The 27,041-nt window shown below is 41.8% G+C and overlaps 2 protein-coding genes across 10 annotated transcripts in view; one reads left to right on the top strand and one right to left on the bottom strand.

Moving 5' to 3' along the window:
* CCDC191 (coiled-coil domain containing 191) overlaps positions 1 to 1,604 on the bottom strand; it is an 89,076-nt gene extending 87,472 nt beyond the window's left edge. For 2 of the 5 annotated variants that reach the window (XM_027585268.2, XM_027585266.2), the window contains exon 1: positions 1,348 to 1,602. In XM_027585268.2, the coding sequence (XP_027441069.2) occupies positions 1,348 to 1,437 (90 nt within the window). In that variant the 5' untranslated portion in view covers positions 1,438 to 1,602. Of the gene's footprint in view, positions 1 to 1,347 lie in introns of all 5 variants that reach the window. The other 3 variants (XM_027585271.2, XM_027585270.2, XM_027585265.2) reach the window with 3 other exon arrangements.
* Positions 1,065 to 27,041, top strand: QTRT2 (queuine tRNA-ribosyltransferase accessory subunit 2). Of its 5 annotated transcripts, none has more exons than XM_027585273.2 (9): positions 1,065 to 1,162; positions 6,665 to 6,882; positions 7,655 to 7,710; positions 9,410 to 9,486; positions 11,055 to 11,267; positions 17,457 to 17,656; positions 20,322 to 20,473; positions 22,558 to 22,675; positions 24,972 to 27,041. In XM_027585273.2, exons 2-9 carry the CDS (start codon positions 6,683 to 6,685, stop codon positions 25,201 to 25,203), a joined length of 1,248 nt encoding a protein of 415 aa, XP_027441074.1. In that variant the 5' UTR covers positions 1,065 to 1,162; positions 6,665 to 6,682; the 3' UTR covers positions 25,204 to 27,041. The 5 variants fall into 5 exon arrangements, with proteins under 5 accessions (XP_027441074.1, XP_027441073.1, XP_027441076.1 ...); XM_027585272.2 differs by lacking the exon at positions 1,065 to 1,162 and adding an exon at positions 1,704 to 1,838; XM_027585275.2 differs by lacking the exons at positions 1,065 to 1,162; positions 9,410 to 9,486 and having other exon boundaries at positions 6,803 to 6,882.

Genomic DNA, 27,041 nt, shown 5'->3' with positions numbered 1-27,041 from the left:
ATATCTAAATTAGCATACCGTCACATGGAGGAAGGAAAGGTATAATACTCTCTTTCACTTACATAACACTTCACCTTCAAAGCACCTTAAGATAACTAATTAATGCAGCTGTACTGCTGAATAATTTTGTCACTGCAACAAAGAAAGAGCTGATCCTATTAAAACACAACTGAACTTCAAGAAGCTCTTGTGCTTTTTCCTTTTTATCCTCTAGGCAGTAACAAAGAGCACTAGCAGCAAAAATCTTTCCTTCTGGAGTCTTAAGAAACTCCCAGATTTTTACCTTTCATCATCAAGTCTATACCCATAACCTATTTGGGATCCAATCTATTGTGGAACTAGCACATTACAATAGGAGCTGACTCTGTTTCCAACTCTCTCTAATGCTCCTATCTACACCCTCTGGTATCTGGGGCAAGATATTCACCAAGTGGAATATGTCCAGGGCATTATTTAACAGGTATATTTAGAAAAAACTGCAAGCACGATTGCCTAGAGCCCTAAGAATGCCACGTGTCGAGTTTTGTTTTTTGTTTTTTTTTAAGAAAGTATAACTTAAGGGTGAACACAGCTGGTGAAAGTGCTCTGGAGCTGGAAGCTGAGAAACCACTCCATTTTGGTACTCTCACTTACATTTAAAGCAGTTATTTTTGTGACTGTTAAAAAGGTAGTCCGTGGAAAGCACACACCGTGTGACTGTGACTTTGCACATGGCATTTATGTATGTTTCAAGTTTAAAATAGGCTTACCAGTTTTCCATGTCTTTGGATGCTAAGGCATCAAAGGAGGTAACATATAAAAAGGAAATGTCGGTTGAATTCAAAAAAATTCAAGTGAATCAAGTATTGATACGTCCAATATCCACTTGCATTCCTGAGTTCATTTTTGATACTTTATGAAAAATTAGAAGGGGAGAAATATGAGGCTGAGGACTTAACATGAAGGTCTTCCCTCTCCAATAACATCTAAAATTAGGAAAGGAAAGTGAGGGAAATGGGAAGGGAAGGAAAGAAAGAAATGTGCGGGAAATTCCCTAAAATTGCGGGGGTGGGAATGCGAGGCGAGGGAGTTCGAGAATTCTCTTCACCGGGATGGGCACTACCAGACCTCTCCTGTTTAAGAAAATGGAAATAGTTCTTTCACGGTACTGCCCACCAAAGCCGTAAGTTATCCAGACCCCAAAAGTTCGTAGGCCCCCTTCACCAGGGCAATGCCGGCTCCAGGGCAGTCAAGGCAAGGGGCAGACAGCTAAGGATGCCCCTGGGGGAAGAGGGAGGTAGCGCAGCCCAGCCGGTTGCCTCGGGGCCGGTCCCCGCCCCCCCAGAACTCCCGATTGGGATGGATCACCTTGGGACTCGGCTTCCTTGTAAACTGTTTCCAGCGATTCGGCCCCGTCCTCTTCCTAGAAGAGGACCTTTCCTTGGGCGCCAGCAGCATTTTCCAGGTTCGGGCCCGGACCACCGCGAAGCTGGAACTACCGCTCCCTTGCCTAGGCTGCTTCCTGGTCGTCCTGGGAGTTGTAGTTCCTCCGGCCGCAAAGAAGGCAGGTGTGGGGCGCCGCCGAACCACCACTCCCAGGAGGCTTTGTGCAGGCGGAACGGGTTAGCTCAGTAACCCATGGCAACGGCCGCGGTCCCGCGGCCTCGCAGTCACCAGAGCTCGCTTTGATATTACCTTTGCCTTTTCCTGGCGCCCGGGGATGACGCAGTGCTCCCTGATTGGCTCTGCAGCGGAGGCGGTGGTTTAGGGGGCCGAGAATTCTGCTGGCCGGACACGTGGTAGCGAAATACGAGGAGTTTGAGGGGTCTCAAGGCCAAAACAAGGTGGGAGGTGTGCAGGTAAGTGCCCCCTTTTCCTGTTAGAATGGGGGCTACCACGGGTGGATGAGTCGCGTCGCGCTCAGACGCGTACTCGTTGTGTTGTAGTAACTGTAGTTGTACTCCTGACGTTTCTCCTTCCCTTTTCTGGCTCTCCTGGTGGATCTTGGCTTCTCTAAGTCCAGATTCTCCCAAATCGTGTAAGCTTCACTGCATCTCAGAGAGAAAAGGGCCTCCTTTCCACCGGCCTCTGCTCAAGAATCAGGCTCTCAGCCGGAAGTGTTTTCTGGACTGCACAGGATACTTAGGAGGGTTGGGATGATCTCGAATCCCTGAGCTAAGGGCTTCGCGAGGTCTGGGGCCAGTGGAGGGGGCCCATGGAGTGAAGAAAAATCCATCCTTATTGACTGAACTCAGATGTTCCCGAGGCAGTACTTTCTAGGATACATGGATTTGTAAGGAGGGGTAGTGGTTTACGTGGGAGCTTTGAACCCAGCTTTGTGCCTGTATGACCTGAGGAAACTTTAATAACGCGAACCCTGGATTTACTCATCGGCAAACCTAAATCACTGGAATATTGTAACGAAGAAAAATCAATGTAAACATAGCGCTTTGCCAGGAAACATAAACTAAACTAGACTTGAGATTGGTGAAAATGAGATCAGGGAAGTTGTGTCCTCGTACTATTGCAGAGATCATAGGACCTGCTCTGTAACTTGAGTGTCCATCAGAAGGGTGATGGTTGAATAAATTGTGTCACATCCAATTTACGTAATATCATGAAGTAGTTATTTTAAAAGGGTAAGTTAGTTCTGTGTCTTCTCCAGGAAAGATATCCATTTCCTTCTGGGAAAAAAGCAAATTGCAGAGAAGTGCATACAGTGTGGTATGTTTCCATTAAAAAAAAAAAATCCCCTCCCATATACGAGTATGTTTAAATGTTTGTATGAGTATGGAGAAAGGTTGTAGAGGCTGGGAGGATGGATAGAAGCAGAGAAGAAAGGTGAGGGAAAACAAAGAAAATAATAAGAACACTATAGCAAAATGGAAAATATGATTATAAAATTGTATCTTAACATTACAATTAATATAAACATTGCATATGTGTATGGACAAGATGAGACTTTTAATAGGCTATCAGCCTATTAGAGTACAATCTCTAAAGCCAGACTTCCCTGATTTAAGTCCTGGCTCTGCCACTCCCCAGATGGTGACTCTATTACCCTCAGTTTTCTCATGTAAAATGCACTTAATAGCATCTGTCTTACAAGGTCGATATGATACATTTTAGCAGGGTTAATATGTAAAAGATGGTAAATGCCCAATAAATGTTAGCTGCTACTATTGTCATTATGTGAAATTGTTAACTTATATTGTGATCACTGACATATTTAGGTTTACTTCTACCATCTTATTTTGTATTTTCTATATTAGATGTGCTTTTTGGTCTCTTTTCCTCTTTCTTGCCTTTTATTGTATTAACCAGTTTTTCTTTTATCATCCCCCATCCCTCACCAACGGTTTCAGAAATTATGCATTCCGTCATTAATCTTTTAATGGTTACTTTGAAATTTTTGGCACACATACTTAACAGTTTGACATCATTCATTATCTCTCTCCCCCTCCCAAATAGTGTAAGGATTTTAGAATACTCTGCCTCTGAATAAGCTCTGTCTCATCTTCTGTTATTGTTTTCTAGAATTTAAAATCCATCATTTCTGTGTCTTTCTGAGTCAACTCAGTGCACCATATTGTTTCGAAGTCCTTCAGACTTTTTTGTATGCATGTATAAAACATTGTAGCATGTGTGTGTACATATATGTTTATAAACATGTATACAGTTTTTCTTTCACAAAAAAATGTGCTCACCTAAGCTTACTCTTTTTCCTTAGCATATCACAGTCATGATAGTCAGTAGAGAATTCATCTAAAAAACATTTAGAAATCCCTTCTTCTGAGGGAATGCTGGGGAGGTGGGGTGGGGCATGTGTAGCACTGGAACCGTTAGGACATGTTGGTACAATGCTACCAAAGGTGCAGGGAATCTCTGTTAGCCCTTGTGAAGGCATAGTTCCATTGACAGCTTATCACTTGTCCTTAAAGTGATAAAGTTTTTTCCATGAACAATTTCCAGGTGGCTCTTGTTAATGGTTTTTCCTTTAGACTTTCCTAGGAACTCCATTTGTAAAAGTGAAGTGTGAATGTGTATTTAGAAAAGCATAACACCACAAATCTTAGAAGGTACCTTCAGTGAGTGACCCACAGGGGAGAGGGTGATGATGAAGGCAAATAAAAGTCAGCTGGTATTTTGGAGACTATTGGTTTGTTTCTTGAGAAATTTGCTTGGTTTAGATTGTATCCCTCCCAAAGCATTTTTTTTTTTTAAAGATTTTATTTATTTGATAGAGAGAGACATCGGTACAGGGAACACAAGCAGGGGGAGCAGGAGAGGGAGAAGCAGGCTTCCCGCCGAGCAGGGAGCCCAATGTGGGCTCCATTCCAGGACCCTGCGATCATGACCTGAGCTGAAGGCAGCCTCTTAATAACTGAGCCACTCAGGCACCCCCCCAAAGCATGTTTTAAAAAAACATATGCGTGAATATGTGTATGTGCGTATTTATGTTTACATTACTCCGTGATAAAAACTTGTTGTATTTGAGCCCTTAGAAAATGGCTGCACTTATAAAAATTATCATAAACTGAATAGTGAATGGGGAAAGGAAAGTGTGGTTCTTCTAGCTCTGGGCAAAGTTGCATTTTTTTTTTTAATGTTGATTTCCAGCTGAAGGGCATTTTCTAATGCCCTCTAATATTTGTATTCATTCTCATGATACAGAGAATCACTGACAATAGCAATTTATCTATTACAGTACTTTTTCTTGGGGCACTTGGGTGGCTCAGTCGTTTAAGCATCTGCCTTCAGCTCAGGTCATGATCCCAGGGTCTTGGGATCGAGCCCCACATCAGGCTCCCTGCTCCGTGGGAAACCTTCTCCCTCTCCCACTCCCCCTGCTTGTGTTCCCTCTCTCGCTGTGTGTCTCTCTGTCAAATAAATTTTAAAAATCTTAAAAAAAAAAACAATACTTTTTCTTAAATGCAGCCATCTACTTTTCCTTGTTTGCTTTTTTGTTTGGTGACATGTCGATTTATCATCATTAGGATGGGACTCTGAAGAAGCCCCAAACAGCAGGTGTGAGTACATAGCATCAGAGTCCTGCACTATGGAGAGAGCCAACTGGATATTCCTTTCTAGCTGACCTAGTAGGTTCAGTATACGAAGCTGAGGACTTTGAATTTATTTTTAAAAATATGGGGATTAAACTTTTGTGCATTGTATCACAGGAGAACCCATCTCTGCATCCAAGAACATGGCCAGTGTCCTCTAAAGCTCCCAAGGACCTAATGACAGACCTTGCGTTAAGAATGAAGAAATCTGTTTCTTCAATTGAGGGAACAGTGGGAAAGGAAGATAAGAGAAAATGCTTTCAGAATTGAGCGGATGATTAATCACAATTGAAACTCTTCTGTCAGAAGATGGGGACTCCTAGAACATGTTCATTGTTTCCTTCCACAAGGATAGGTCTAAGAGGTCCCCAAGAGAAAGCTAAGTGTTGGAAGCCAAGAGTCTGGGCTTTCAAATCTAGTTGCTGCTTGCTTTTTTTTTTTTTTTTTTTTAAGATTTTTATTTATTTATTTGACAGAGAAAGAGACACAGCGAGAGAGGGAACACAAGCAGGGGGAGTGGGAGAGGGAGAAGCAGGCTTCCCGCGAAACAGGGAGCCCGATGTGGGGCTCCATCCCAGGACCCTGAGATTATGACTCGAGCCGAAGGCAGACGCTCAACGACTGAGCCACCCAGGCACCCCACTGCTTCCCTCTCGGACAGTCCCTGTGTCTAACCTTGGGGAATCTGAGGACCAGTGGGTTTCCTTTCAGTTATCTTTACATAGATATGTAAATCATTACTTACCCTTCCTATTCCAGTTAATATACTCATGTGGCATTTGGATTCCTGTGTGGTACGCCATAGGGCATGAATACAGGAACTGGTCCTCTTTCCTTTTTTGGTTCTCAGATTAAATAATGTGCATTCTTATTTTGTTGTTCAGTCTTTGAGATTGGTTTGTTTGAGCCTGACCCTGAGGGTGGATCTGTGCTAGGTGTATGGACAAGATCCAGGGCTTGCTACACAAAAGGACCAGGGACTAGTCACCAAGATCCCTGATAAAAGTAAAGCTGAATTGCTTATGAATCGCACGTATGCTCCATGTGGTTTCTCACTTCTATTTGGACACCATATAAGAACAAATTAGAAAATAATCTTACCTCTCAGAGATAATCTCTATCTTTTGATGTATATTGTTCCATATAGTTCAATAAACACCGGGATGCTGTTTTGGAACCTGCTTTCTTTACTTAACATATTAGGAGAAATTGCTATGTTGCCTAGCATTCTCTCAAATTAAAGGAAAAAAAGGATCAAATCAATAATCAGTATAGCCTAAGCAGGGTGGCCTTCTTTTATATACATTTTCAAGGCTGAAAGCTAGCCTTTGGCAAAAGAATGCACACTCTTTCTGTGATTAGTCATTACTCCTGTCCTTCCATTTGTTTGATTTTTATCAGTGCAGACAAAAATTCCATGACCGAATTTAAATGTGGTTGATGTCATCATTTTGCTCTGGGTCTTTGGGGAGAGATATCTTCCCTGATATCTAAAACAATTGTAGACTGGAAGTAGTAATAAACATGCTGTCATTCATCATCGTGTAGGTTACTTTCTTTGTAAAATGCTTAGCCTTTAGATGTCATGGAGCTCCTGAATTTACTCTTCTTTTCTTAATTAGGTAGAGGAATCTCTTAGGATGAAGCTGAGTCTTACCAAGGTAGTTAATGGCTGTCGCCTAGGAAAAATAAAAAACCTGGGCAAAACAGGGGACCACACCATGGACATTCCAGCCTGCCTTCTGTACACCAAGACCGGCTCTGCCCCACACCTGACCCATCAGACACTGCATACTATCCACAGGCTTCCTGCCATGGCTCAGCTTACGCTGTCCTCGTTGTAAGTATTAAACCCGATCACTTAAGTATCAATTCTGGCAGCAGCTCAGATACCTTAATAAGGTGCAGTAAAGAGAAAGACTTTTTTGATTATATGCACGAAATTTATAGATTTTTAGAATGAAATCAGATGTCAAGTGTTAATACGTCATCTGGCCCTAATCTGGAAGCCATAGGCCGGACCTACGTGTCAGAGCTGCTTCACTATTCCTCTGGCCCAACTGTGCCAGTATGGTGGCCCTCATTGCCTCCCAGAGGTGACAGGGCAGGAAATGATCTGTGAGAACCAAACTTGGTCTCTAGGGGCTGTCTTCACGCACCAGCCTCAAACGTTTCCCTGTATCTGCACATGTACTTGCTAGTACTACATTATGAAAACAAAACTAATGGAGTTAGATCATTTTATGTAATGTACATACTGACTTTATGCTTAATTGAAGAACCTGCTGTATGATGAAATAACTGCAATATTGTGTTAATAATAGTGATTTTAAAGGGGAGAGGGGAAGAAGAAAATGGGGCATTTGGAAGCAGTTGATCTTTGCCAGTTTCTGTTCTCACAGAACTACTTGTAAATTGAAGACCTGTACTCTGGCTAATGAACACAGCCTAATGAGTTGCGACTCTTGAATAATGGCGTACTTTGTTGTTCAAGACTACTACTACTACTATTGTCACATAGCTTGTTTGGGTGCAGGGAAGTGGGTTTCAGTTGTTGCATAGAGTGTCTATAGAATGATTCATCATTATGTATTTTTCTGTTTTGCTTACAGGGCAGAACACCATGAAATCTTGGCAGACTATAAGGAAGGAATTGGAAAGTTTATAGGTAGAAATCATGTTATTTGTGTTTGCCTCATGACATATTAATTGGAAGTTTGGAGGCACTGTTGACTGATCTTTCATTCATACATTTACTTATTCATTAATTTAATGAGCATTTATTGGGCATCTAAGAAGTACACACTGGGGATTCAGAGATGAATAGAAACAGTTGCTTCCCCAATGGAACTCAGAGCCTGTCTGAAATAAAGATAAATAGGTAATTCTAGTAGGATGCAGTGACCACATTTGCAGGATTAGGAATATGTACATGTACCAGGAGAGCCCAGAGGGAGGAGCACATAATTTGCTGTAGGGTTCATGTGGATGGAGGTCAGACTAAGGAAAGGATTCTTGAGAGAGGGAGGAAGAAGGGGTACCTTTTCTGAGTCAAGGAAAAGTAGGACTTAGCCAGCTCGGGAGGTGGGCGCAGTAGTGGTGGTAGACAGGTGTGGGCAGACATCCCAGGCACAGAGCAAAGACCCAGAGGTAAGAAACTACATGGGACATACCTAAGATCCAAAGCAGTCTAGCCGTGTTTGAGCCAAACCATAAGATGAAGCAGAAGATGAAGTGTTTATCTATAGCTGTATTCTGGTATGTTAATATTATCTTTTGTTCCAAAAATAGGATTTTATATACAGATGCATGTGTCCATTTGATTATAGGAAAAGCTTTGCAGTGGCAGCTAGAGAATCCATTCTTCTGTGGATCACTTTCTCCTGAGCTTTCTCCCAATATCTAAGACTCACTTAAGTGAATGAAAATTCTGTTTCCACTGGTTATTCAGTCCTCTGCTTCTCTGGGGAATTGCATGACGACTTGTTGGTCACAAGGCCCTGTTTTTAAGTAGAAGGATTTATGTAATGTTTTCCTTGAACTGAATCCAATTTTAAAACCAGCTTTAAAGTATACAAGCATATAATTAAGTGAAAATAGCTTAAAAAGCTTTCTAGAGATAACTATAATAATTGAAATTGTGGAAAAATAGGTGGAGAATTGCAGAGTTTTTTGTTTTTTGCTTGCTTTATTTTCTGGGTCTTTTTTCAGTGAAATCCCCCCCCTTTTTTTTTTAATGAAGATATAGGGTAGCATAGGAAATTTAAGCACATATGGTTTAGTAAACACTTTAAAAAATTTTTTTATATGACTATATTTTTGACTAAAGAACCTAAGAAATTGTCATCTTGAGTCAATGAAACTTACTGAGAATTCGATCCATTTTCATTCAGTATGCTATAGCTTCCCTGTAATTCTGTCCCTAGGTCCCATGATGTGGGATAGCTTTATTATTACCTTTTGACCATATCATTTTGTCTTTCCAGTAGCTTGTTCCTTTGGATGGTACCTAACATGAACATACTTGATATTATATTTTTCTTCAAAATAAATCAAGTAGGGTCAACATCAACATGGCACTAAACACTTTTATTGTATTTCGTACTTTAAGAAACACTTTTCCTTTGTAGCAACTCAGTCATTAGACATGAACCTTCAGTTCTTTTTTCAGATGAGTAGGTTTTAAAGGTAATCTTTTCATTCATGTTGACAGGCCTCTTATAATTCTAAGATCGGGTATGAACAGTTTACAACGTCTAACAATACTTACTTTATCCAGTAGTACACATATGAAGCTGCCCTCTGTTACAACACTTTGTAATTGTTGATGTAAGTGCTTGCAAGAGTTCTTTTTTATGTTTATACAGGCATGCCAGAATCACTCTTGTACTGTTCCCTGCATGATCCAGTGAGCCCCTGCCCAGCTGGTTATGTAACAAACAAGGTGTGTTCTCAGAAGGACCTCCACGGCTGCAGCTTTGTCCCAGAAAGTCAGCCTATTGTAGCTTTCCAGTGCTAGATCCCACTGCCTGGGATACTAGCCCATTCCTGACCCCTTTATACCTTCTCCTTATTTCAATGAATATAGTGGGATGAGTGGTTTATAGGAATTAGAGTAGGGCTGCCTGCAGATGGGGTAAGGAATATATCCTCAGCATTTTCATTGTTGCAAAAAAATTTGGGGATGAAGGAGGGTCAAGTACATGGCAAAAAAAGAAATTGCTATGATGGTAGAAAGCAATAGTTTTTTTATGCCATGCTTTATTTGCAGTTTTAACAACCTCAGGAAGCGCTAGGAAAGTTGCTGATGAGTGTTATCACATGTATAACTATATATAGTAGAATCTCCGTGTAATACTGCTTGCTTTTAGAACAGCATTTGAAAAAGCTGGGTGCACAGCCAGAGATTTTAGCTAGTGACGAACAGTATCAAAAGGACTTCATTAAAAGTTTCCACCTGAGACATGGCGCATTGGTCTTGTCCCTGAAGACTACATTCTGGCAAGGCCTCCATATATATGCTGCTGCTTTACAAATGCAGCTACTTTTCCTGCACCTGCTTTATTGTTGTCAATAATATCTATTAATCTTACCTAAGAGAAGTGTTTTAAATGAGTCTTCTGCTTTAAACTTCTTTTTATTTTGTAATTTTAATCCAAAAGAGAGTATTTTTACCTCAGTTACCTACCTTACCCATTTGTAAGGGAGAGAGGATTCATTTAAACAGTGTTCTTCAGCCTTAGGCCAGAATAAAGAGACTCTATGTGGCCTCCCCATTCATGTCCTTGTCAGTCTCTTCTAAGAAGAAAGATACTAATGGGGAAGGAGTAACCAAAGAACGTTACATCGAGGTGCTTACGTGACTTCTTTGTGTCCGTATCTAACTCAATCCAGTAAAAACTTACTAACCTTCAATAATGTGTGAGGCCCTACACTAGGCTTTTGGGGCACAGACATGAATTGGGATACTCAGTACTATCGTTTCCATAAAAGACATAAGTACAGATTGCTGTAAGAGCTTAGAAGAGTGAGTGATGGATTATGCCCAGATACGTTTGGGGGGCACAATAGAGTAGATGATATTTGGACCTTTCTTGAAGGATGCATGGTATTTTACCAGGCAGAGAAGTAGGGGGAGGGCATTTCAGCCAAAAGGAACAATGTGATCAAAGAGCAAGATCAAAGTCTGTGGTGTGTTTACGGACAGCATGCATGGGGTGGGGTCTCGGAGAATGGAAGACTGGGCTGGAAAAGTATCCCAAAGAATTCTTGGGGCTAGCTCAGAAGCTGGCTGTGTGGCTGCTGAAGGATTCTCTGTGAGCTATAAGGTGCTCGGAGGATTGGAATATAGTACAGGAAGCTTCTTCTGCCCCCCCACGTCTAAGATAATGAATGCCACCATCTCTCTATTTGTAAGGAAGGATTAAATTCAGTATTGCTTTATCATTTTATTATTTCCTTTTGATTTGCATTTTACTCTTGCTGATTCCTCATCATTTTGTTCCATGGCAGTCTGTGTCCGTGTGGGGTGTTGGGGGACGAGTGGAAATGACTGCTTCCAAGTTCATGGCAATTCAGCAGGCCCTTCAGCCAGACTGGTTCCAGTGTCTGTCAGATGGAGAGGCATCTTGCGAGGAAGCAACTTCCATAAAAAGAGCCAGGAAGTCTGTTGATCGATCGCTCCTATTCCTGGATAATTGTCTACGGCTACAGGAAGAGTCAGAGGTAAGGCTGCAGCACCCACCACTCCTTGCTGTTTAAAACTCTGGCTTACTGCCGTTCCATACTACTGCCTTCTCAGCTCCTCCTCCTGCTTCCTTGCTTCTCACTTCCTGGTCTCTGTTACTCTCCTGTTTTCTTGTCCTGAGCCAGACGTGTTCTAACTCTCCAGAATTCTGCCTTAGGCTCTCTTTTCTCCCCACTGTGGATGTTTTCCCTGGGCAGCCTCCCCTTGGTTTTAATTGCTGAATAATTCGCAAATTGCGTGGATAACCAAGCTCACTCTGCTTAGCTTCAGAATGACATAAAGTGGACTGCAGCTGGATTCTACTAGAGTATCCCTCACATGCACCTCAAACTCAGAGGAAACCAAACTCTGTATCTGATCTCCTCAAACCTTTCTTTTCCTCTCTGTCTTAGTTCATAGCAGCCACCAAGTTCCTCAGCCCAGAAATTTGAGTCTTTCAAGACTCCTTTTTAAAAAAGTTTTATTTAAAATCAATTAATTAACATGTAGTGTATTATTAGTTTCAGAGGTAGAGTTTAGCGATTCCTCAGTTGCATATAACACCCAGTGCTCGTTACATCACGTGCCCTCTGTAATGCCCATCACCCAGTTACCCCATCCTCCTGTCCACCTCCCCTCCAGCAACCCTCAGTTTGTTTCCTAGAGTTAAGAGTCCCATATGTTTTGTCTCCCTCCCTGATTTTGTCTTTTTTTTTTTTTTTAAGATTTTATTTATTTATTTGACAGAGAGAGAGAGACAGTGAGAGCAGGAACACAAGCAGGGGGAGTGGGAGAGGGAGAAGCAGGCCTCCCACCGAGCAGGGAGCCCGATGCGGGGCTCGATCCCAGGACCCTGGGATCATGACCTGGTCCGAAGGCAGACGCTTAACGACTGAGCCACCCGGGCGCCCCCTGATTTCATCCTATTTTATTTTTCCCACCCTTCCCCTATGTTCATTTGTTTGGTTTCTTAAATTCCACATTCAAGGCTCCTTTTAATACCCAATTTAATATCCAATTGTTTGCTCCTTCTTGATTCCATGTCCCTAAATATATCTAGGATCTGCCCCCACCTCCCCATCTTTCTTAGCACCACCTTGAGGCACAATAACCTCATCATCTCTTATGTAGACATTACCTTTTAATTACTCTGTCTCTTCTCATTTCCATCCAATCCATCTTTAGCCCGGCTATCTGAGAGATCTTCATAAGACACAAATCGCTCATGTCCACTTCCCTAAGAGAATTTAATGACTCTCTATGTCAACTCTTATGTGACATGGACAGGCTGCTGTGACCTGACCTCTGCCTACTCCTCCAGCTCAGTGCCAACCTCTTTCTCCTGTGTTTGAGGCCCTTCTGAGTCACCCACAGTTCCCAAGGCATTTCCCTGTTTCATTTTGCTGAGGCTGTCCACGGACTTCCTTCTGGACTGTTTCTTTTTTCTGATCTCCAGCCATATTGCTTCTCTTGCTTCCAGACCCAGCTCATTCCATTTCATTCATTGTTCTAGGGAACTGTCCCTGATCCTTCCAGGAAGTTCTGTTCATCCTTTGCCATCCGTTTCATTTGTATGTGGCTGTATTATAGCTCCAGTCATATTATAGTGCAATGATTTCTTAATGGCCTTTAACTTTATTAGATTGTGACCTCCTTAAACTCAGTTTGTCAGTGTCCTTTTTGTATCTCCATCATGTAGCATAATCCCTGACATAAGTGAGCCCTCAGTAAATGTTTGCTGATGGTGGCTGGTATTGACGGGCTGGGGAGGATGAAGCTGCGGTGGTAGATCAGATACCCTGGTAGCAGAATGAATGAAGCTGGGAAAGGATGTAGTCACGAGAGAGCAGAGCTGGTGAGAGAAGAGAAGGTGTGACCGGAGGGGAGAATTCAGTGTTCAGATCACTTATGTGGAGTAATCCTGAGCAATGTGATCAGGTCCCACTGTGGCAAAGTGCACTGAGGTTGAGGAACATTGTTATCTTGAGTGTACCAATGAAAAATATAATTGGCTGATAAAGTTAGTATACATAAAATGATTGGAGGAAACTTAGTTGTCATTCTGAATAGAACTCTCATATCCACAGTAAGAGTTCAGCGTGGGGACATTGCTGTGGGTCCTAATTGTTAGTGTTGCTCACTAGTAATTGTTTTGAGCCAATCATTATCCTTGTAGGGTGAGTAATGTTTACATGAGTAGAAAGGAGGACAGGGAGTGTGACAGCATGATTATTAGAACAGCCGGATGAGCCTCAAGTCCCTCTTCCATGCTAGTCAGCCTTATCATTTCACATTATTGCTGTGTGGTGGTCCCTCTTTCTATCCCTATGAACATGCCTTTTTCTTGACATAATTATTAATAGCGCCCTCTTTTACGCTTACATGTGTCCTAAATTTTTTTTTTGAAAGAGAACTTTTTATTACTTTTACGTACAGAAAATTCAATGGTGCACACTTAGCCCAGTTTGGTGGCCAGTTCTTTAGCCTCTGCCTTTCTCAGCTTGGCCATGTGAACCACCGACTTTGGACCCAGGACATTGCCTCTCCAGTGATGGCAGATCTCTTCATATCTGTCACTGTAATTGGTTCTGATAGCTTCCAGCAGCTTAGCCCGAGCTCCTTTGTCTTCCAAGTTAACCTGTGTGACAGCAACAGTGGTGCAGGTCTTCCTGTGGGCGAGATGCTCCAGCCTGGCCTTCCCCTTGATAATGCAGTAGGGAACTCCCATCTTATGACACAGGATGGGCAGGAACACAACCAGCTGAATGGGATCCACATCATGTGCAGTCACTACCAGCTGAGCCTTCTTGTTTTCCACGAAAGGGGTGACTGTTAACCCCAGCTGGAAGGACAGGTGGCATCTTAGTGGGGACATCCCCTTTGCTGGCAGCTTTCTTCTCAGCCCGGACCAACAATCTTGGCTTCTTCTCTTGCTTGGTCTCTGGTCTGTATTTGTGGGCCAGCTTAGGCAGGTCGAGTAGTTGTTTGGCAGTCCAAGGCCAAGGTCTTGGGTGAACTTGTTAATTGCGGGAGGTACTTTCGGATATTTATAGAGAAAAGCCCTTTGCCACTGCAGCTGGATGTAGCGGGGCCATTTGACACAGCGGGTGAGGTCCCTTTTGGGCTGGTTGTCCTGTCCAATGCCAAAATTCTTGGGCCTTTCCTCAGGCAGGGGTTAGGGCTCTGCCAGTCACGTAAAGGGGCAGGCCCATTTAACTAGCTGCTTTGTATGTCTGCATCCATCTTTCCCTTTTCCTGTGATTTCTTCCTTTTTTTACTCACTGGATCTTCTTATTCTGAATGCCCTTGAATACTGAAGCTCCCCAAAGTTCTAGTGTTGGCTCTCTTCTCCACATATTTCCTGGGCCAGGGATGGCAAATGGGTTTCATCCCAAGGTGCTTGGAGCTGTGCCTCAGTGCAGCAGGAAGAGAGTACCTATCTGTCCCCCACATCTGCCGTGGGGAGTGGCAGCAGTGTGCCAGTGTTGCTGTTCCAGCCTGGCTCGTCACATTTGTATCACACGTGTCCTCGGCGGCTGATGACCTCAAACTCAGAATGCACAAAACACAATGATCATCTTGCCTCATCCTCCACTATTTTCCTAGGATTCCCTGTCTTTGCTCTTCCCATTGTCTCCCTGGACTTCTAGAACAGGAGCCAGGAGTCATCCTAGACTTATCATCCTCTCCGTGAGCAAGTAATCGGTCAAGTTTGTTGATTGTACCGTCTTTTTTTTTTTTTAAGATTTTTATTTATTTGAGAGAGAGAGAGAGAGAGAACATGAGCAGGGGGAGGGGCAGAGAGAGAGGGAGAAGCAGACTCCTTGCTGAGCCGGGAGCCCAGCGTGGGGCTCGATCCCAGGACCCCGGGATCATGACCTGAGTCCAAGGCAGATGCTTAACTGACAACTGACTGAGCCACCCAGGCGCCCCTGTTGATTGTACCTTCTGATGAAGTTTCGGATCCTGTCCTTCCCCTTTACTCCTGCCACTGCCTTAGCCTGGGTCTTCTTTGTCTTTCACCTGAATTATTAAACTTGCCTCCTACGTATCCTTTAGCCATACTCACTCTTAATTCATTCTCCACACAGCTGCGCAAGGGTTCTTTCTGATTGTGTCCCTCCTGCTTAAACTGAGAAGCAAAATTCCCTCTTCACCACATTCCAGGCTTTCTCCCCATTCCTCTCTTCTACCAGAGAGCCACTCTTGATTTGCCTTTTTATTTTTTAGTTGCATACACATAGTTTTTACATACGTGCATTACTGTATGGGGTTTTCATTACATGAGTATGATCATATGTTCAGAAATGTGCTTGTTTTTGTTTAGCAATATCTCAAAACTCTTTCTCTGTCAGTGCATACATTGCTATATCTACTGCATTTTTTTTTTAAAGATTTTATTTATCCATTTGTCAGAGAGAGAGAACACAAGCAGGGGGAGCGGCAGGCAGAGGGAGAAGCAGGCTCCCCGCTGAGCAGGGAGCCCAATGCGGGACTCGATCCCAGGACACTGAGATCATGACCTGAGCCGAAGGCAGACGCTTAACCATCTGAGCCACCCAGGCGTCCCTCTACTGCATTATTTTTAAAACACTTGTGTAGGAAACCATACTGCGAATGTATCATAATTCCTGTAAGCCTTTACACTATGGATGTATGTTTGTTTCCAGTTTTTCATTATTCTAAACATTTTGTAAATATACCTTGATGCGTATGAATGAATATATTTGTAGGATTGATTCTTAGAAGTGGAATTTTAGGACATAAAGATAAAAGCATTGACTTTTTTTTTTTAAAGATTTTATTTATTTATTTGACACAGAGAGAGAGCACAAGCAGGGAGAGTGGCAGGCAGAGGCAGAGGGAGAAGCAGGCTCCCCACAGAGCAGGGGGAGCCTGATGTGGGACTCGATCCCAGGACCCCAGGATCATGACCCAAGCCGAAGGCAGTCGCTTAACCAACTGAGCCACCCAGGCGCCCAAAGCATTGACATTTTGAGAAGTGTTGTCTACTTGCTCTCCCAAGAAGCTGAACTAATCTTTACTCTCTCTAGTTATCAGATTATGTCATTTCTCTAACACTTTACCTCTACACTGTTGCTATCTGTCTTTTAACTATTTTGTCAGAGTGATGGGCAAAAGTGGTATCTAACTATTTCTAATTTGTATTTCCTTCCTGGTGAGCTTTAGTTAGCTCTCCACATGTGTACAGGGTATTCGCATTTACTTTTCTGAAGTTCATATTCACATATCTGCCCAGATTTCTATGGGGTTGTCATTTCCATAGAAGATTTGTTGGAGGTTTCCTATAGTATTTGTCTATTCCAATGAGCAGTGAGCTCTCCTTTGCCTTTGTCGAGAGTATATTTCACTAGAGAAGTTTTGTACTTAAATACATTAGCCTTTTCTGGTAAGCTTTAGCTTGCTTAGGGAGGCCTTCCTTACTCCAAGATTATGTAAACTTGAATATATCTTTTTGAGACTTGGGTAACTCTTTTGTATGTTTAGATTAGAGGGCCATTGGGATTTATTCTTGAGGATGGTGTGCAGTGTAGATTTATTTTTTTCCAAATGGATTGTCAGTTATCCTAACCACAGAGTTCTTAAAGTTATCTCTAACAGGGAGACTTGGAGGTAGCTTAAAGAGGGCCTGGATAGTCATTTAAATGAATGAAAACTGATACTTTTGTCCTTTCCCTCTCATACTTGCTCAGTGTGTGTGTGTGTTTTGTTTTTTTTTAATTTTTTTATTTTTTTTAAAGATTTTTATTTATTTATTTGAGAGAGAGAGAATGAGAGATAGAGAGCACGAGAGGGAAGAGGGCCAGAGGGAGAAGCAGACTCCCCGCCGAGCAGGGAGCCCAATGTGGGACTTGATCCCGGGACTCCAGGATCATGACCTGAGCCGAAGACAGTCACTTAACCAACTGAGCCACCCAGGCACCCTCAGTGTGTGTTTAATTTAACCTAAGCTCAAACATGACTGCATGTACTGATTGCTCAGTTTCTCTTTTCTTACCTATTTGGGTGGCTTTCAAGTGGTGTGTTTTGGGGAGGAGGAAGCCCTATCCCCCTTTCATGCTTCAACCGTAGCAGCTGCACTGAGATCTCTTCCATGTGAAGTTCATTTAAACGAAGGTCTCCACTATTGGAAACAGTTAAAAGCATTTAGTCCTTTTTCCCCTTAGGTCCTTCAGAAAAGTACCATCATCGGAGTGATTGAAGGTGGAGACGTGATGGAGGAGAGGCTGAGGTCAGCACGGGAGACCGCCAAGCGGCCCGTAGGTGGCTTCCTTCTGGATGGCTTTCAAGGGAATCCAGCAACCCTGGAAACTAGACTGTACTTGTTGTCATCAGTCACCGCAGAGCTGCCGGAAGACAAACCAAGGCTAGTGTTCAGTGAGGATGCAGGCCACGCCTTGTGGGCTGCAGGGCAGGAGTGCTGGTGTAGTGTATTATGCAGAGTCTCTACATGGGCATGTCTTTTGATGAACTGATTGTGTCTTTTCTGGGCTGAGTCTGCTGAAGCAGACTATGGGGGGAGTTTCCATCACAGCTGTCCCACCTTCAATTTCAGAACGTAGATGAGGACAATTGCCAGGTGAATTAGTTTATTTGATTGATTGATTGATTTAAAAGATTTTATTTATTCATTTTGACAGAGAGAGAGAGAGATAGCGAGAGCAGGAACACAAGCAGGGGGAGTGGGAGAGGGAGAAGCAGGCTGCCCGCTGAGCAGGGAGCCCGATGTGGGGCTCGATCCCAGGACCCTGGGATCATGACTTGAGCCGAAGGCAGATGCTTAATGGCTGAGCCACTCAGGCGTCCCCTGAATTAGTTTATTTGATCTTCATAAGTGAGGGCAAGTGTTATACTGTTTCACCTCATTTTTATGCCAAATGCAAGTTTTGTTCTTTATTCATTATACCATGGTGCCTGGGGACAGGTATAAAATCATGTGGAACTCTGGCCTTAATCAAGGAAAGTTGAGGACAGATCTTGGGTGCCTAGCAGAATGAACATGGGCTGTAGTAATAATAAGGACGTTGAAGAAGTTCTTAGATTTGAGGCAGGTTGTTAAGTCACTTTTTGAAGTCAAGAGGACTGGCAACACTAATGGGGCTGGTTCTTTCCATAAACACGGGATTCACTATATACTGGTGTAGAGAAACGATCTGCAGGATTCAAAGCTCAAAATCTCAAGGTTCTGAGTACAGCTGATGTCTTTAATAGACTACCCACATTTTTCTTTTTTTTCTTTTCTTTTTGTTTTAAATCCCTAGTCTTTCATCCAACTTGGTATGAATATTCATGCTTTTTTCCTACAGATCTATTAAGGGGTTTGATTATAGGATGCTGCTTTATGCCCCTCAGGCTGTTGAATGGTATACAGTATATGTAAATTTTACCACTTAAAAAAAAATCCAGGTATAACTTGCAATAAAGTGTGTGAATCTTATATACAGTTTGATGGATTTTTACACACGAATACAACCTGGAAATATCAGCCAGAGCAAGATACTTCCAGTAGCCTGGGCAGTACTTGCCCCACAGTTTTAACCTAGCTCTCTTGTGTTCATTGCCTCCCCATCCTGTGCTGATTTTGTTCTGATGCAGATAATAATTCAGCACTAGTATTTCTAGTTATTTTCTAGACTTCTTTGAGCTAAGTGCTCACAGATGTCTGTTACTGGATTTGAGAGCTGGGATTGTTTTCATTCTATAACGTGCATAGAAATGCCAGCTTCAGTTGGAGAGGAGTTCTAAAACATTACATTAGTTGAAGGAAACTATAGTCAGAAAAACCAGCATATATTTAAGTGTTCTGGTTGTTTAATATTACATAAGCCTTTTTTGGACTTCTCTTAGAAATCAGGGAGTCTGTAAGCTTTTCTCTGCCAGTTCATAAAAGGGACTATGGGTAGAAAAACAAACAAAAGATAGCAGCCAGCCAGCCAGCCAGCCAACCCTGATCAAGTGCACCTCCCCCTCTTGTTTTAGTGGCAAAACCCGGTTGAGTGGTATGATCACTCCCAGAATGCCTTACCGATTACCTCTGAAAATACCATCTCATCCCATCATGCAGACTTTTTATTAATGGAGAAAATAAAAGAAGAATAAAGAAAGTCAAATAGAGTCTCAGATCTTATGGGCAGAGTTGAAATTCTGAGAGCAAGAGTTGCTTTGCAAATGAACCTATAAAGAATACAGTAGATAAAAAATGTCTTTCTTGAGCCAATTATGAAAAAGAATTCTAGGCAAAATACAGTTAAAACATGGAAAGTATTTGAGGGGGAAATAAAGCACACAGCTTTGCACTCTTCAAAAAATTTTTTTAAAAAATTGATGTACAGTTGACATATAGCTTTGCACCCTCAAAAAAATCTTATGTTGTGGATACACAGGCTGTAAAGTTCAGTTGAAGACTAGAGAGGTTGTTTAGAAGGAATGGGAGGGGAAAGGAAACTAACCTTTACTGAACTTCTCTTTGGGACCCAAAACTCCACAGTGTGCTTTTTCAAATCTCTTCTTAATCTTTACAACAAATCTGTGAGGTATATATTACTGCTCTTGTTTTTAAGATTAGAAAACTAAAACCCAGAATGGTTAAGAAACCTTCCCAAAATAGTACAGTAAGTAAATAAAAGGCAGAGCTGGGATTCGAGCCCAGGTCTCTGCTGCCAAAGTCCTATGTCCTTTCTATCACACTGTATTATCTGTTGCCTGCCATGCAACCGTGATTGGTGGGTTTCATTACTACTACTTTTTTTTATTTAAAGGTTTTATTTATTTGAGAGAGAGTGCGCATGAGCAGGGGGAAGGGTAGAGGGAGAGGGAAAGGGGGAGAGGGAGAAGTGGCCTTGAGCGTGGAACCAGACATGGGGCTCAAGCCCAGGACCCTGGGATCATGGCCTGAGCTAAAGGCAGATGCTTAACCAACTGAGCCACCCAGGTACCTTCATTGTTACTACTTTTAACACCCTCTGGGAAGAGTCTCTGCTTCCATTCCTGGCATTGTCCTCAGGTCACTGTTCTTACTGTTGTTTTCACAGGCTCATCTGTGGAGTCAGCCGGCCAGATGAGGTCCTCGAGTGTATTGAAAGGGGAGTGGACTTATTTGAGAGTTTTTTCCCTTATCAAGTGACAGAGCGGGGATGTGCCCTGACTTTCAGCTTTGATTACCAGCCGAACCCTGAAGAGACATGTAGGTCTTCTGAAGTTAGTCTGTTATCCTCAAGTTTCTTTTATTTCATTATTGGCCTTGAGTCGCAAGCCAGAAATATGTGCATACTATAACGCCAGCCTTTTATAAAACTACCGTGTTTGTTTCTTATCTGTATGCTCTGGCATGTTGGCATACAAAACCGTAGCTCCTCAATATTGGGGAGTGATCTTAGAGTGAGCAGAACCAAGAAAAACAAAACCCTTTCTATTAACAATCTGAAAAGAGAACATTCAGGGTGAATAGTGATGAAAATCTAAGAACAGAAAACCTTTGAACTACTTAGTAAAAGTTAATTTAGTTTTTCACAAAAGAGTTCTTGTCTGCTTTTTGCAAACTCCATGCTATCAAAATACAGGGAGTCTCTCACCCCCTCTGATCCTAGTGTTACTTTTGCTTTTTTTTTTTTTTTTTTTTACACACAGGGATGTGAAAGCTAATACTCTTTGAAGCACCACCATTTTCTTGTATTGCTTAGTTATTCAGAAGTCAAGAATATCAGTTTCAGAGTCTGACATTTGACTGACAATAGGAAAAGAATTGGGATATGGGCTTTGGGCTGGGGTCCCTTAGGATATCTACCCAGTTTTTCTGGAGAGTGTTGCATGCCCTGTCTGCCCTCTGGCCTTCATAGGTGTGATTTCCTTTCCCATTTCCTGCTGTCCTTTGAATTCCTCCTCTGTCACCGCTGGCCCTGCATTTAGCTCGGGCCAGAGACTTCCTTAAAGATTCATTTTCTTCCCCACAAGTTATTAAAATTTCATCCAGAAGATGTTACAGTTTTGTAAAGTAATTTAACCACTAACCGAAATTGAATTACTTCTGGAAACAAAATAAATCAGATTGGTCAAATTCTTATATATAAGAGGTCAGTTTTGCTGTCCTTTAAACTGCCTAGAACATAATGTATACGGGTGGAAAAGCATACCACAAACACTATAAATGTTCTTCACAAGCTTAATTATTTCCACAAAGACATGGGTAACTGTTAACCATTCTGTACCATGAATATGCAAAACATAAGAACCTGATATTGAGTTCTCCAGAACAGACAAATTCCTTTTTGGCTAGAGAAAGCTGTTTCTTTATAAAGATCAGGAAAATTGAAATAGTTTGAACGTTTTCCACTAAAGTATTACTATTAATCATATTTGTGTGTGTGTATATGTAGTAAATTAAAGTCTTTTGTTAATTGCAAAGTGAAAATTACAAAGGAATAAGTTGCCTAATATAGGAACTAATATAGTTCCCCCTAGTGATAAGGATTTTCCAGAAAGCCAGGGCATTATTGTGGTTTCCCACATCAGCGTGCAAATTCATGGCAGCAAAATAATAGCCCTCTGCTCAATGCTCAGGTCACTTCTCTTTTTCCTTTGATGTGGACAAAATTACCTTCTTAGGACTGTCTGCCCATTCTCCTTGGGCTGACCCTGTGTTTGTTACTACTCCTTCCCAATAAAACTTCTCTACTTGCGGTTGTTCAAGACAGCTGGCTCTTTGCATAGTAACTGGTATTTTCCTTATATATCCAGTAATGTTCTTTCTTAAAGAGTTCAAGGGAACAACTCAAGTCCCCATCTAGTTCTGGATAATCTGAGTTCCCTGGAAGGCTAGGGTCCCCATAAAATACATAAGTTAAAACCATATTCTACTTTTAATCTATTTGGAACACAAGCAGTTACAAAGCACAATTAATTTGCATGTGTATGATGATGAGACATAACTCCAATATACACACACATTTATCTCTCTCTCTCTCTCTCAAACACACACACACTCTCCCCAACTGTTTTCTTAAAATCACTCCTTGACAGTAAGATTATATATTATCTACTTGTAGCCATAGTTTGCTTAGACATTGTTGAATCTCCAAGTTTTGATGTTATAGAGAATATGTCAGTGATCATCTTGACCCATATTACTACTTTTCTTATGTCATTTCCTTAGGATAAATTCTTATGAGTGGAATTTACAGGGTCAAAGGCCATAAAATAGTTACTAAAATAATCTCCCAATGGCCAGTCTTTATCTGATTTTTATTCAAGACTTGTTGGTTTGTCCTTCAGTATTACAACAAAATGGGATACAGGAAGAAATAAAATATGTGGATCAAACAAAGAAAATTAAAACAACCAGTTGCAACCAAGAAATGACATCATTTGAAATTAATCTGAAGGAAAAAAAGTAAGGAATTTTTTTTTAGATTTTGATTTCTGACTTTTTAATTTTAGTCTGTTTTAAAAAGTTTATGTAACTGTTCCCTTTTCAGTTTATGACTTCATAAAATATTTATAGTTGGATATTATTTGGGCCTTCTTAAATTCAGTTCCAGAAAAACTCATTTTTTCTGCAGATGAGTTTGTGTACTTTGTCTTGTCAGAAAACCGAGGCTAGATAACTGGTGTTTTAGAAGAGCTGTCAGAAAGATTAGACCAAATCTATTGTCTGGTGTCTTTTACTCTTTCCGATTACTTTAAATAATGTCAGAGCAAAATAAAGATTTCAAGATAAAAAACAACAAAGTGTTTCAATTCTAAGGAACTTAAGTCATCTTGGTTATATACAGGTCATAAATCTTAATAAAATATTTCCCTCTATAAAGAATGAACTAAGGGGACGCCTGGGTGGCTCAGTCGTTAACCGTCTGCCTTCGGCTCAGGTCATGATCCCGGGGTCTTGGGATCGAGTCCCACATCGGCCTCCTTGCTCAGTGAGGAGCCTGCTTTTCCCTCTCCCTCTACTGCTCCCCCTGCTTGTGCTCTCTCTCTCTCTCCCTCTCTGACAAATAAATAAATAAAAATCTTAAAAAAAAAAAAAAAAGAATGAACTAAGAGATCTTGTAACTTTGTATTTGGCCCAAAGTAGTAATTATTAGTGAACCACTGAGAGGTTTTTCTATGAGTTTGGTATTCTCATTTTAGTGCTGGGGTGTTTTTTGTCTTATGTAAAGGAACATTCTAGGGATTCAGATTTAATTTATGTCCATCTAAGAATAGTATGGACTTGAAAATTTATGAAAGAATATGAAAATCCTAGGACTGATCTATATTCTATAGAGGCTTCTTGATTGTAGGTCTGAAATGGTGATGTTTACTACATTTAACTTGAAAAATAAGCCAAGGAGATTCATTTCTGTTTTTCAAATGCTAGGGTAATATAAATGGGTTACTACTAAACTTCTCTCACATTATAGATTTAACTGGAAATTGTAGTTCTTTTATTGTCAGCACTAGACTTGAAGTTCAGAGCCTAGCACTACTCATTGGCTCTGTGACCTTGGTCAAGTCATTTAACTTCCTTTTTTTTTTTTTTTTTTTTTAAAGTAAGCTCCATGCCCAATGTGGGGCTTGAACTCAACAACCCTGAGATCGAGAGTTGCATATTCTACTGACTGGGCCAGCCAGGCGCCCCTTAACTTCTTTTTAATAGCTGATAAAAAGTAACACATATGTAGTGCTTGGTATGTGCCCAGCAGTGTACAAATCCTTTGGTATTTTTTTTTTAAGATTTATTTGACAGAGAGAGAGAGAGTACACAGCAGGGGGAGTGGCAGGCAGAGGGAGAAGGAGAAGCAGGCTCCCCGCTGAGCAGGGAGCACGATGGACATGGGGCTCAATCCCAGAACCCTGGGATCATGACCCAAGCCGAAGGTAGACGCCCAACAGACTGAGCCACCCAGGTGGCCCCCCCCTTTTTTTAAGATTTTATTTATTTGACACAGAGAGAGAATGCTTTGCTATATCAACTCACTTAAGTCTTGTAATAACTCCCTAAGGTAGATGCTGTTATTATACTTATTACCACTACAGATGAGAAAACAAAGACAGAGGGAAGTTAAGTGACTTGCCCAAGTGAGTTGTGAGCTGGGCATCAAACCTAGGCCCAGTAGCTCGGGAGCTCTTCCTCTCTACCCCCTTAGTAGTCTTCATTGGGAAGTGACAATAAAAATGCCTGTCTTCAAAGGTGGTTGCAGAGGTTAAGTGAGACTGTGTATGTCCAAGTGCTTTGCAGTCCACACACACACACACACACACACACACACACACACACACACACACACACACACACACACACAAATGCTCTGCAAGTGAAAGGTCATACCATGTCTTCTGTACTAGTTCTGGTGGTGAGTGGGAGACGTGTGTCATGCATCAGAACAGCATTTATTGTCCTTGTGTGCCGTTACATTGTGACTAACAAAGCTCAGCATGAGGGAGTGACCCGGGGACTCTCTCCTGATGCTCTTGTGTAAGCCTCAGTCCAGGAAGTTAGGTCTGTCAGGGGAAGACTCCCGAGTCTCCTGACTCATTATGCCCTAGGTTAACTTTTCACCACATTGTCATCCTAAGCAGGTGCCCAGCACTACATTTGCCAGTGAGGTTATTAATTATTGGTTATGTACCAGCAGAATAGATAGCCAAGGCTGTGGATCTCTTGTATTCCTCATTTTCTGGACTATTGTTGTAACTTCCTTTCTCAGGTACCAGGAAGACTTTGATCCACTTGTGAGAGGGTGTTCCTGTTACTGCTGTAAGAATCATACTCGTGCGTACATCCACCATCTGCTGGTGACCAACGAGCTGTTGGCTGGGGTCCTGCTTATGATGCACAACTTTGAACACTATTTTGGATTTTTCCACTCCATCCGGGAAGCACTAAAAAGCGACAGACTGGCACAGTTGAAAGAGCTCATCCGCAGGCAAGCATCTTGAGACCTGGCATACGCAAGTCTGACTCTTAGCACTGAGCCTGTCCCGCTGTTGGAATGTGGAAAGAAGAGAACAAGAAATGATCTTAGCTTTAATCATTTATATTTGAGAATAGAATCTGCTTATAAATAAGGAACGTTTGAACAAACTCTGCTGACTTGAGGCTAAAGAGATTTCTTCCAAAGACTTAAGTGACCCCAACTGATCAGAAAGAATTGAACCATGACCTCTAATATTTCAGTGCTCTTTCAGTGGAGATTCATTTAGTCAAAGACAAAAGCTTTAGTTGTGAAGGGGCAGCCCTGAAGCAGGGTTGATGAGATTGTGTGGGTTCGCAGAGTTGGATCAGAGCTTGAAAAGAGATGATTGGTCACGAGCAGCATGACTTCTGTAGACACATGACTGCTGACTGTAAAAGGAATCTGGCTGATTTTAAGAGTTTCCTAGCTTTAATCCTTATATTCTCAGGAGCCTCTCAGACACTTGTGCCTTCCAAGCTGCCTCGCTGCTGCAGTCAATCAGAAAAGGCTCTTGTGACTTAACTAGGCTCGTATCCTCATGGAATGTGGGGCTCACACATTGCTCCTACGATCAGTTGGCCCAGGGCGCCTTCGTTTGACCACATGATCTATGTGTGACTTGTCTCCTGAGAGCCCATGCAATTTGCCTGTTATGAGGCGAAAGTTTGCCCAGATGCTTTCATCTGGTCATACAGATCCACTTTGGTCTGCCCTTCAGGCCATTAATAGTCTGGCCACATAAGAACTGTAGCCCCATCAGTTGGGGAGATTCATTCACCATGTGTTCACTTGGACAGAGCCCTGGCCTGGCAAATGGAAGCTTGGGTTTCAGTTCTGCTCAGCTGTGACACCAGGCAAATCACTTAACCCCTCCATGCCTGTTTCCTCCTGAACACAGACAGGCATGGGGGGTAGGACTACATGAACTTCCAAGATTCTATCTAGCTGTAATGTTGGGGGAACAAAAAGTTGTCAATGATAGTCGTAGCTTTCTTATGTCCTTGTTTACTGATCAGTGTTGGCCTAGTGAAAAGTGCAGTGGTACCAGGAATCAGGCAACAGTCGAGATGTTTGAGAGCCTAGAAAGAGGTTTGGCCTGTGACTTTTGAAGTGATTGGTGAGTTGGCATCAGCAGATCCTGAGACTGGGAAGACCTTCCTGGATCATCTTTGATTCTATGAGTTTTTTTCTGCTCTCACCAAAGGAGTGACGTTCGTGTTGATTTGACAGGTGATTTTTATTTTCCTTGGGCTTTTCTGTATTTGTCATGTTTTCTGTAAGAGTACATTCACACGTAGTTTTTGTAAAAACAACCAACAGAACCAAAAAAATGCCTTTGTTTTTGTAGGAGCGTGGAATATATTTGTTTTACATTCTTAGGCTATATTTTGCTATTTTTTCATTTCAGTGGGCATTACTGACATTGTTTTTAATTATTATGTGGTTACTCTATTTTTGTGTTAGGTATCTGTATGTTTTTCTTTTATTAATGATTTAGGAACGTCCATGACATTCCTATAATCTCTCCATGAATGGCAAGGGTAGTTATGAAAGTTCTGCTCTCAAGGATCTGCTTGCTTTGAAATATATTGGACTAGACTCGTTCATAGGTTTATATTCCTGTTCAAGGCCAAATCCATTGTTGGGGGAGTATTAATATCCCAGAATCCATATAAAAATTACGAGTTTTATTTATGTTCAAAACACTGAATGTTCTGCTCAAGCATTGTTCATTTTTCTGGGTCTTTTTCTTATTAGCACATTTGGAAAAAATGTTTTTTTCCTTTAATGTAAGTCGATTAAAGTCAATAGCCAATAAAC

This window comes from Zalophus californianus, chromosome 1 (genome assembly GCF_009762305.2).
Source record: "Zalophus californianus isolate mZalCal1 chromosome 1, mZalCal1.pri.v2, whole genome shotgun sequence".
Classification (NCBI taxonomy): Eukaryota; Metazoa; Chordata; class Mammalia; order Carnivora; family Otariidae; genus Zalophus; species Zalophus californianus.
This window is presented reverse-complemented; position numbering and strand designations above follow the sequence as displayed.